General features: G+C 41.3%; 1 protein-coding gene and 1 pseudogene across 1 annotated transcript; one reads left to right on the top strand and one right to left on the bottom strand.

Annotated features, from left to right (window-relative positions):
- Positions 1-947: 947 nt before the first annotated feature.
- Positions 948-4,941, bottom strand: LOC142522358 (phosphoribosylaminoimidazole-succinocarboxamide synthase, chloroplastic-like). Its single transcript, XM_075625688.1, has 13 exons — positions 4,805-4,941; positions 3,772-4,096; positions 3,590-3,691; positions 3,349-3,478; positions 3,088-3,180; positions 2,928-3,016; positions 2,088-2,168; positions 1,801-1,890; positions 1,609-1,698; positions 1,479-1,529; positions 1,356-1,402; positions 1,222-1,279; positions 948-1,150 (listed from the first exon to the last, which is right to left on the bottom strand). Exons 2-13 carry the CDS (start codon positions 4,063-4,065, stop codon positions 1,091-1,093), a joined length of 1,185 nt encoding a protein of 394 aa, XP_075481803.1. The 5' UTR covers positions 4,066-4,096; positions 4,805-4,941; the 3' UTR covers positions 948-1,090.
- Positions 4,942-5,750: 809 nt separating this feature from the next.
- Positions 5,751-7,495, top strand: LOC142522359 (polygalacturonase QRT3-like; annotated as a pseudogene).
- The last annotated feature ends 2,988 nt before the right edge of the window (positions 7,496-10,483 follow it).

Genomic DNA, 10,483 nt, shown 5'->3' with positions numbered 1-10,483 from the left:
AAATATTACTACTATTTTAATTATTAATTATAAATATTTAATTATCTATCGAATTAGTTTAAGAATATTTATAATTATTTTAAGAAAAAACAATAATATTGTAATTATTACTAAAATTTTATTTAACATTAACATTCAAGATATTATTGTTATTTTAATTATTAAAGTAAATGCATATTTATAAATTTATTTCTAATAAATATATTTAAATTAATTTTAATAAATGTAAATTATAATTATAAATATTTAATTATCTATCCAATTATTTTAAGAATATATATTTAATTAGCATTTAGGGCATTTTGATCATTACAATAAAATTTACAAAATTAATCCATCATTTTAAAATCATACCAAACACTATGTTATTTATCTCATCATACTATTAATCCATATATCTCATTTTTTAATCATTCTAATTATTAATCATTTACTTATCCTGTCACACGTACCAAACGGAGCCCTACAGTAACTATTTTATGTTTTTCCAATTTCTCAACATGCTGTATCATATATAAATCTCACTCCGTGTATTTATTAAGCAATAATTTTAGTTAACATATCAAAATTTTTTCCCATAATTTCTCAACTATAGTCTACAAAATAGAATAAATAATTTTTAAATTTATTTATCCGTCATTTTAAATGCAAAAAATTCACAGATATACCAAATATTTATTTTGTACAAAGATATTCAAACAAAAATAATTTATTGAAATAAAAATGTATTATATACACAACAATAAAATGAAATATTTTATACACCCAATGCATGTGTCACGTCGTTGGTATATTATTGTAAGTTTCTGGATTTCAATAATTTTTATGACAGATAATGTAGTAGTTCTAGCTGACGTGCCATGTTTCTTACTAGTACATACTAAGACCTTGTCGAGTATGGAGGTGCGTGAGCTATGGAGATTTGAGACAACAACGAGAGACATGAATCACTATAACGTACTACTATGTATTAGCCAAATTTAACTTTTTCAATAAAGAAATGCCCATAATATATGTATAGTTTACTGCGGATGGATGGGGTGGGTTCCCTCCAAAAGAATCAAATGGAAGAAATGTCAATCTGATTGTTCTAAGATACAGACAGAAGTGCCCGTGAAACATTTTCAGATATTCGATCATGTATGGGATCCTGCACAAAACCCATTATTTCACATTAAGAAGTATATGATAAGTCCCACTATAAGATACATTTCCACTTACCTGCGAGACGGCAATCTCGAATTTTGATTTTGTTATAGTCTCGTACAAGAGGATATACCTGTAGTCATCAAGCGCGCCGATTTAGTATTGAATTATATAAAATAAAGCTCGACAAAATATGGAAATTATAATACCGCCAAGCCAATTCATAAACGAGCTCTTCGGGTGCTTCGGGCAGGACCTAAGAATGTTCCCAGAGTTATATTCAACAGGGAAAAAAAAGAGAAATGAGCATATTTATATACTGAGTAATTTACCTCATCTTCATAAGGGTTGCAGTGATCTCTAAACCATAGCCTCAAAAATTCCTACCAAAGATTTAGAAAATAAAATTATAATGGACATAAGCATGTTGTAATGGCTCCAAATCAGGTCACCATCATGAACCTTGTCGATGTTTTCAGGCTCTAGACCATTTCGAAAACGCTCCTCGTATGAATCAGCGATCCAATATCTACTTGAGTCAGGTGTATGAACCTAACGTTTGACAAATTGAAAAGATAAATTATTCAGTGAATGCATGCCATTGATTGAACATTGACACGCATCTATTTCAGGCACAAGCATCAGACAAATAACCTCATCAATCAAAACCACTGAACCATCAGATCCCTTTCCAAATTCATATTTGGTATCAACCAAAATCAGACCATGTTCCAAGGCAATGCGCTGCAATACCAAAAACATAAAGTTTATGGACGATTAAAATATTTTGAACAATAAAACACCCAGTGCATGAGCGAAAACCTGCTACACAATGAGACTATTATGTTTAGATGATGCTTAATTACAAGTCAATCTCAATAAGCAACAAAAAAGTAGGAATTGCGTGAAGGAAAAAACATGAAAAATTCAATAACAAGCACCTGCCCATACTTGAACAGCTTTAATGCAGCCTCACTTGCTTCGTCATAGTCATCTTGAGTCATCATTCCCCGCTGAACAATCTGTCACACAAATCACGAACATGAGCAAATGTACACGAACATGCATAATTAGATGTTTTAAGTTTGTATGAAAGGCAGCCTTGGTACAAATCAGCTTCTTTCATTTTGAAAATAAGGAGATGCTTCTAACTATAAGTCCTTTGCCACAATATTGCTTGTGATTAAACAAGGAGAATGGTTGAACCTTCAGCGATCCCTCCCTACAAGGATCTTCTTATGCTATGGACGACATTAAAGCATCTCCATATGCCAAAATTTGGCACACTTCGGTTTTCATTTTTTTTTCTTTTTTTAGCATCAATTCATTATGTTTTGGCACAAAAGTTTGATAAGATTAGACTTTTGTTCAAGCATACACAACTAAAAGAAGTCCCTTGTCTTTCACTTTCAATCAAATAATTATTTGTTTGTAATTCTCTTCACGAACAAAGCAAGCGATTGAATTCCACAGTCAGAGATGCTCTTATTTACCTAAAATACTATTTTTTGAATGCCGCCCACTCAAAACCGTCAATCCATCAGATGACAAATCATCTGCATGATATTTTTATGGGGAAGTGACATTGTCTCGGTGTTGCAGGAAAAAAGTACATTGAAACACATAAAGGTCCTAAGAGCAGGATAGTTTGTGGATCTAGACATTCAAGAAATATAAAAATATTGAGGGATATTCGAAGCACACAAGCATATTTAATTAAAGTTAGAAACGATTAAACAAGTTACTAAAAGAAGAATATAAACAGTTCAAGACATGCAAACCTCTTTGGGAGTTGTGGGAACATCATGATCTACGTCTTTAGTGGTCGGTGTGAGTATATTTGCTGGCAACTTTTGGTTTTTCACCAAATCTGTAACAGATAAATGCAGAAGTGTCAGTTAAAAAATAAGCATAAATCGTCTATTCAATCCCAAGCCTCACCATCAGGAAGAGCATTTCCGCAGTAGTTCCGAATGCCTTTCTGGTAGACAGTCCAAAGTGATGTATCAGTACTTCCAGTCACATAGCCTCTAACTACGAACAAGAAGCATTGTCAATTGGCATTCCAGATAGATAATCCAAGATAAAAAGAAAGGAATAATAACTCTATTTCGTGCAAGGAATAGCACTCTGCAAAAGACTTATAACTCACCCCAAAACACTGGCTGCTACAAGAAAAAGAACATTAATTGAATTACTCACCAACAAATTCAACAGGAAATACAACACATTTTTTTGCAATAGTGACGTTTCTATCTGGAGATGAAACAACTGCATTAGGAATTATGTGCCGAGTTTTATTAAACCACCACAAACTTGTTTCATTGAGCACCTGCAGATATCAATATGCAATTAAAAACCTAAAATAACCTGTTACTGACTTAAAGCTCAGTGCGGACAAAACATAGGGCATGGACTCGATCACACTAGGCACTACAATTACCTGACCCTTGAAAGGGATTGAAGCAAGAACCCTATCGAAAGCACTTTGCCTGTCAGTTGTGACAAGTACAAGATAGTCTCCACAGTCATAAATATCTCTAACCTTCAAAGATTACATTTTTCTGTTCAGCAAGAATCATTTCTCAATGGGTCCTGTGGAGAAATACGAAACAGTAAATTCACCTTGCCTCTGGTTTTGGATTGAATACCAGGAACTGTTAAATGGAGATGAGTCTCAGACAGGCAGCTGGAAAGAGAATCTTTGATCGCATTCATCAACTGATTCTTCCGATCGATAGTGGTCAAGGCTTCAACAGAGCGCGGCGGCTGGCCTTCCATTGTTGATGCAGATAACTTAAAACTTTTGAGTACAACTGTTCGATTTGCAGATGATGATGATAGGAATCTTGATGAATCGAAGTTACTTTGGAGAAAGGGGTTTTTTAAGGTTAGGCTTATGCATCGACACTCGACCATTCTTTTTGCCCTTGCTGTTGTTTCCTCTGGTCTACAATAAATAAAAAATGCTCATATGTAGGGTGTTTATCGGTTGGTTCGATTTTAATCTGTCTAATTTCGATTCGGTTTTTGGTTAACAAACATGTAATCAAAAATCCATACGGTTTAGTTCGGTTCGGTTTTGTAAGGTTGTACCATAATCAATCGGTTTATACTGTTCGGTTTTCTCGGTTTGTTCGATAATATATGATACAATTAAAAAACTCATAAATTTCATCAACATACCATCTAATAAGACAATTAACGATTAACAAAATATGAAGATTAAAAAAAATAAATCTGTCTCAAATCACGAAATGAATTGTTCTCAGTTTACAATGGGGTTGACGATAATATATTTCAGATGGAAAGGTCAGTCAACTGGAAAATTCAACATGGAAAATGGGAAAAAAAAATGTTACTTCTGCTGTTAAAACTTCAAAGTTCAAAGGACTAAGGCACCAAATTTAGGGGGAAATAGAAAATCAAACAAATAAAATCAGACTTCCAATGCTAATTGGGTTTAAAAATATTTGGGAAAATCATGCATTAAGCCTCAAATTAATTAAATCTAACTGATATAAACCAAAATATAACTAACACAGTATCGGATAAATAACAAAAAAGAAGTTACAAAACATTAACAGAAGAAAATAAAGTAGTGACGCAACAAACCAATGGTTGTTCTGGAGATTTAATGGAGTGAGGAGGAGGTTACAGATACGAGCGAGAGGAGGAGGAGGCGGCGGCGTATAGACGAGTCTGAGGAGGAGGTACCTCGTGGGATGCGGTGGTAAGGAGGTTTGGGTAAGCAACTGGACGTGTCTGTGAGAGGAGCTGTAGCGGGGTAAGGGGAAGAAGGAATGCGTGCGTTTGTCAATTGTGACAAATATTAGAGAGACTCGAAATATAACTAGGACTAATAAAATGAGAAAAATCCATTAAACCTAGAAATCATGTGAACTAAATATATCTTCGGATTAAGGTTTGAGGGGACCGCTCCTGCAAAATGAACCCGCGGTGGGCTTCATATCAAGTTCTATCTTTCGGGTCAGCACTTGAAAAAGCTACGAAAACCCGAGTTTGAAGACCTTGATAATGTGGATCATCCACGAGGGTATCACATTTCTTCAACTTCATCATGAATGTTGGGCTCGAGCTTTATTCGAAAGTGACGAACCATATTATCTCTTGGATATTTCGATTTTTTTATTTAGAAAAACCGAAATTTCAAATAGAATAATTCTAAAGATAGAACAAATACATCTTACATTGATATTTATAACAATTATATCATGATGATTTGTTATTAGTTCGTGAGATTTTGTGCTTGATTTATAGTTTGATAAATAGAATTTTTGTATTGATTTTTTTAGCATGACTTGTATACAAAACCAACTATCCAAAATGCTTGCTACTCTATTGGTATAATTAGTTTACGCACGATTCTTGCTTGAGGATTGTCATTAGAGTGGTTTCTAGCAATGATTCATGAATTAATTTTTATGCACATGATTTTACAATTACACGTTAGAATCAATCTCTCCTTTAATCTCAAATTACTTGTTAATTTGTTACAGTTGGTGCCCTCTCTTTCCATGGGTTATAGTTAATCAAATTTCTTAACATCTCTATATATTTCTACCTTTTCTAACCTACTAAGTAGCTAGCAAGCTATGTCAGCACTCTCCATATAATTGTGCATGTCGTATAAATCGATATTGACGAAAAGTCCCTCGACTGTTCCCAAACCAAAGAAATGGAGAACTCGAGAATAGCCATGCTCTGGCTCAGTTTCATCACGGTAGGCAAAAGGTGATGGTAATTACGATACTACTTCAAGCGGGTTTGGTTCTGCATTGGGTGATGTAAGTGCCTTACAAATATTTGACACCGATTTAATTGTCCATATGATCACGACGAGCATATTGTACTGTGCTGTGTGCAGGCTAATGCAGCAGCTCCTCAGGTGTTTCATGGGACAGCTTATGGAGCAGATCCAACAGGAAAAGTAGACAGCACCAATCCAATTACTGCAGCAATATCCGATGCGCCTAAACTACCGGGTAGCGGGTTCTTGATGAACGGAATTGTGAATCTTGTTGGAGCACGGATTGATCTTGATGGTGGCAGCTACTTGATCAGTCGTCCCATCAATTTCCTGTATCTGGAAGAGGGAACTTGCTCGTGAGTAATTTTTGGAACAACTTTTTTTTTCCTCAACTGATCAACCTACGTAGCTAATTTTGGATTTACTGGTGATTTTTCGGCGACAGATTCACCGAGGGTCGCTGAAGGCATCCAACATTTTTCCAAATGGTGACTATTTGATAGATTTATCGCCTGTCTGACCCAGCCAATTAGAATATAACTACGACTTTGTAACACTACTAGATCTGTTGCTGAACTCTAATTACCGGGGTGGAGGAATTCAAGTCGTTAAATCTCTGAAAAATAACATCGACAACTGCTACATTACCCATTTTAGCACTGTCGGTATCTCTTTAGAAGGCGGCCACGAAACCTCCATCAGACATTCCTATCTTGGGCAACACATCACTGCTGGAGGTGATCCCGGCGCGAGGAGCTTCACGGGCACTGGAATCGAACTACTAGGGAACGAAAATTCAACCAACGATGTTGTCATATTTTCCGCTGCTCTTGGGATATTGATCACGGGTCAAGCCAAGCCAACATCATATCCGACGTCCATTGCTACAACAAGGCCACCTGTTTCGGTGAAACAGGAATCTACCTCAAACTCCCAGGATTATTACAGACACGGATCGTGAATTCTTACTTCGATTTCACAGGCATTGTGGCCGAAGACCCGGTGCAACTCATCATAGCCAACAGCTTTTTCCTCGGAGACGCCTATATCGTGCTCAAATCGATAAAGGGTGTGGTGAGTGGAGCTGTGGAGTGAACATCGTGGACAACATGTTCTCTGGGTCTGCCAAGGGTATTGACACTGTTCAGTTAGACCAAAAGATGGGACATTCAAGAAGATGGATCAAGTTGTGATCGATGGGAATAACGTTAATGGGATGAATCTCAAGTCCACCATCACAAGAACGAGCGTGCAAGGAAATGGTAACTCATGGGTGGCGGATTTCAACTCAGCATTGGTGTTTCCCAACCTCATCAAGCGTGTAGATTACACATTCATCACAGGCGCGCCTCTTTCCCAATCCATGTACTGAGAAGCGTGTCAGGTAACAAGGTAGTGATTCAATCGCAAGCACCAGTTCCTGCAAGTGTTATCATCACTGCGGATCAAGGAGCGTGATAACTTCTGGAGGCTCTAATTTTTAGTAAATTTTTTTCCATCGGTTGTGGTCAATAAATTAAACTTTAGCAGATTGTCAAATTTTGAATATTGCCAGAGAAGGTAGCCGTAGGATTATGTATCAACTCTTCTCTTTGTTGTGGAGGCATATAATAATGTACCGATACAAGACAAGATACTACTTGATACTTACGGGAAATTTAGGGTCCGATCCACGCAAGCGTCACTAATCCAGACACGGGCTCCAAAATTACCCTGGGCCTGAAATCACAAATAAGACCGTTAGGAGGGGGCCAGGAGGGTATCCTGGCGTAGCCCCTCCGACGCTCAAGTCAGAGACTGAGGATATATTGGGGAGCAGCTAAGGGCGCTGCTGAAAATAATATAGTGAATCCAATAACTGAACACTCAAACCTGGTATTTATAGGAGAATACATGGGCCCTTGATGGGCTTGTCTTCCTTTTGAGCTAGGGATGGGCCAAGGGTAATGGGCCCATCCATGGGGTATCACCAGTCTCCCCTCCCGAGTCGAACTGAATCGTAGGTTCAAAGTTCGATTAGATGTGTTGTCCTCGGGTCACCGGGTACGAGTTGTGTATTTTCTTCCGGTCGTTTGTCAGTCTCCAAAGATTTGGAAACAAATTAAATCATATCGCAATCTTGTTATAGTTTTCTCTTCAATTCGTTCACCAGCTCTCCCCCCCATGCCCGAGTCCTCGCCTCGCTACCCTCGCCGAAACCCCATTCAAGCTCGCCCAGCCCCACGCATCCAAGCGCCCAGCCCCGTGCGCCGCGCTTCGCCATCCTCCCGCTCGCCCAGCCGAGCCCCCTGCCCCTCGTCTCCTGCCGAGCGCCCATCCGAGCCCCTCGCTCGCCCAGGCACCCAGCCCCGCGCGTCGTGCCTCGCCATCCTCCCGCTCGCCCTGCTGGGTGCCACGCTCGCCCCTCGCCCAGGCCCACACGCCCGCCTCGCCTGCCTCGCCGTCTCCCTGCCCAGCCGAGCTCGCCCAAGCCCACGCGCCAGCTCCTCGCCACGCTCGCCCCTCGCCCCCTCTCCTGCCAGCACCTCGCCCAAGCTTCGCCCTCGCCACCTCGCCCCCTCGCCTAAGCTCGCCCAGCCGAGTGCCCACGCTCGCCTAGCCAAGCACTCGCCCTCGTCGAGCGCCACGCTCGCCCAGCCAAGCTCTCGCCCGGCGCCCCCAGCATGCCTGCTCGCCCAGCCAAGCTCTCGCCCGGCGCCCCCAGCACGCCTGCTCACCCAGCCAAGCGCTCGTCCCCTCAAAGCGCCACGCTCGCCCCCGCAAAGCGCCACGCTCGCCCAGCCAAGCGCTCGCCCGGCGCCCCTAGCACGCCTCACGCCGCTCCACCCTCGCCCAAGTGCGCCTGCTCGTCCAGCGCCCCCCATCTCGCCTCGCACACCCGCTCAGCCCGCCGCCACTCGCTCGCCTCTTCACGCTCGCCCAACGCATCGAGCGCTCGTCCAGTACGTTGAGAATTTTGATATATTCCCTTGCGAATGGTTGTGTGATTTCTGAAAAAATTATGGGGGCGTTGCCCCCACACCCCCACGACCTGACCGGGCAGGTCGATCCCCGCGACCTGACCGGGCAGGTCGATCCCCGTAAACTCTGCTCCCCTTAAACATCTTTTGTTATCGACTAACCAAATAAATTTTTCTCTTCCCAAACTTTGCTCCTCTGCTAGGCGATGTCTTAGCAGGAAAATAAAAACTCAACATCTCCACCCTCTAACTCCTCTGCTAGGTGACACCTTAGCAGGAAAAATAAATTTAATTCTCCTCATCCACTCTTCTCCTCTGCTAGGCGATGCCTTAGCAGGAAAATAACATTTTTCTCCTCTCAAACTCCGCTCCTCTGCTAGGTGATGCCTTAGCAGGAAAATAAAAATTCACTACCCCCACCCTCTAGCTTCTCTGCTAAGCCGGGTCTTAGAAGGAAAATAAAATTCAACTCCTCCATCTAACTCCTCTGCTAGGTGATACCTTAGCAGGAAAATTTAAATTCAACACCTCCACCCTCTAACTCCTCTGCTAGGCCGGGCCCTAGCAGGAAAATAAAATTCAAGTCCTCCATCTAATTCCTCTGCTAGGTGATACCTTAGCAGGAAAATAAAATCAACACCTCCATCCTCTAACTCCTCTGCTAAGCCAGCTAAGCCGGGCCTTATCAGGAAAATAAAATCAACACCTCCATCCTCTAACTCCTCTGCTAGGCGATGCCTTAGCAGGAAAATAAAGTCAACACCTCCACCCTCTAACTCCTCTGCTAAGCCGGGCCTTAGCAGGAAAAATCAAACTCTCACCTCATCATCTCCTAACTCCTCTGCTAAGCCGGGCCTTAGCAGGAAAATAGAATCAACACCTCCACCCTCTAACTCCTCTGCTAGGCGATGCCTTAGCAGGAAAATAAAGTCAACACCTCCACCCTCTAACTCCTCTGCTAAGCCGGGCCTTAGCAGGAAAATAGAATCAACACCTCCACCCTCTAACTCCTCTGCTAGGCGATGCCTTAGCAGGAAAATAAAGTCAACACCTCCACCCTCTAACTCCTCTGCTAAGCCGGGCCTTAGCAGGAAAAATCAAACTCTCACCTCATCATCTCCTAACTCCTCTGCTAAGCCGGGCCTTAGCAGGAAAATAGAATCAACACCTCCACCCTCTAACTCCTCTGCTAGGCGATGCCTTAGCAGGAAAATAAAGTCAACACCTCCACCCTCTAACTCCTCTGCTAAGCCGGGCCTTAGCAGGAAAAATCAAACTCTCACCTCATCATCTCCTAACTCCTCTGCTAAACCGGGCCTTAGCAGGAAAATAGAATCAACACCTCCACCCTCTAACTTCTCTGCTAGGCGATGCCTTAGCAGGAAAATAAAGTCAACACCTCCACCCTCTAACTCCTCTGCTAAGCCGGGCCTTAGCAGGAAAATAGAATCAACACCTCCACCCTCTAACTCCTCTGCTAGGCGATGCCTTAGCAGGAAAATAAAGTCAACACCTCCACCCTCTAACTCCTCTGCTAAGCCGGGCCTTAGCAGGAAAAATCAAACTCTCACCTCATCATCTCCTAACTCCTCTGCTAAACCGGGCC

This window comes from Primulina tabacum, chromosome 13 (genome assembly GCF_025594145.1).
Source record: "Primulina tabacum isolate GXHZ01 chromosome 13, ASM2559414v2, whole genome shotgun sequence".
In the NCBI taxonomy this organism is placed as follows: Eukaryota; Viridiplantae; Streptophyta; class Magnoliopsida; order Lamiales; family Gesneriaceae; genus Primulina; species Primulina tabacum.
This window is presented reverse-complemented; position numbering and strand designations above follow the sequence as displayed.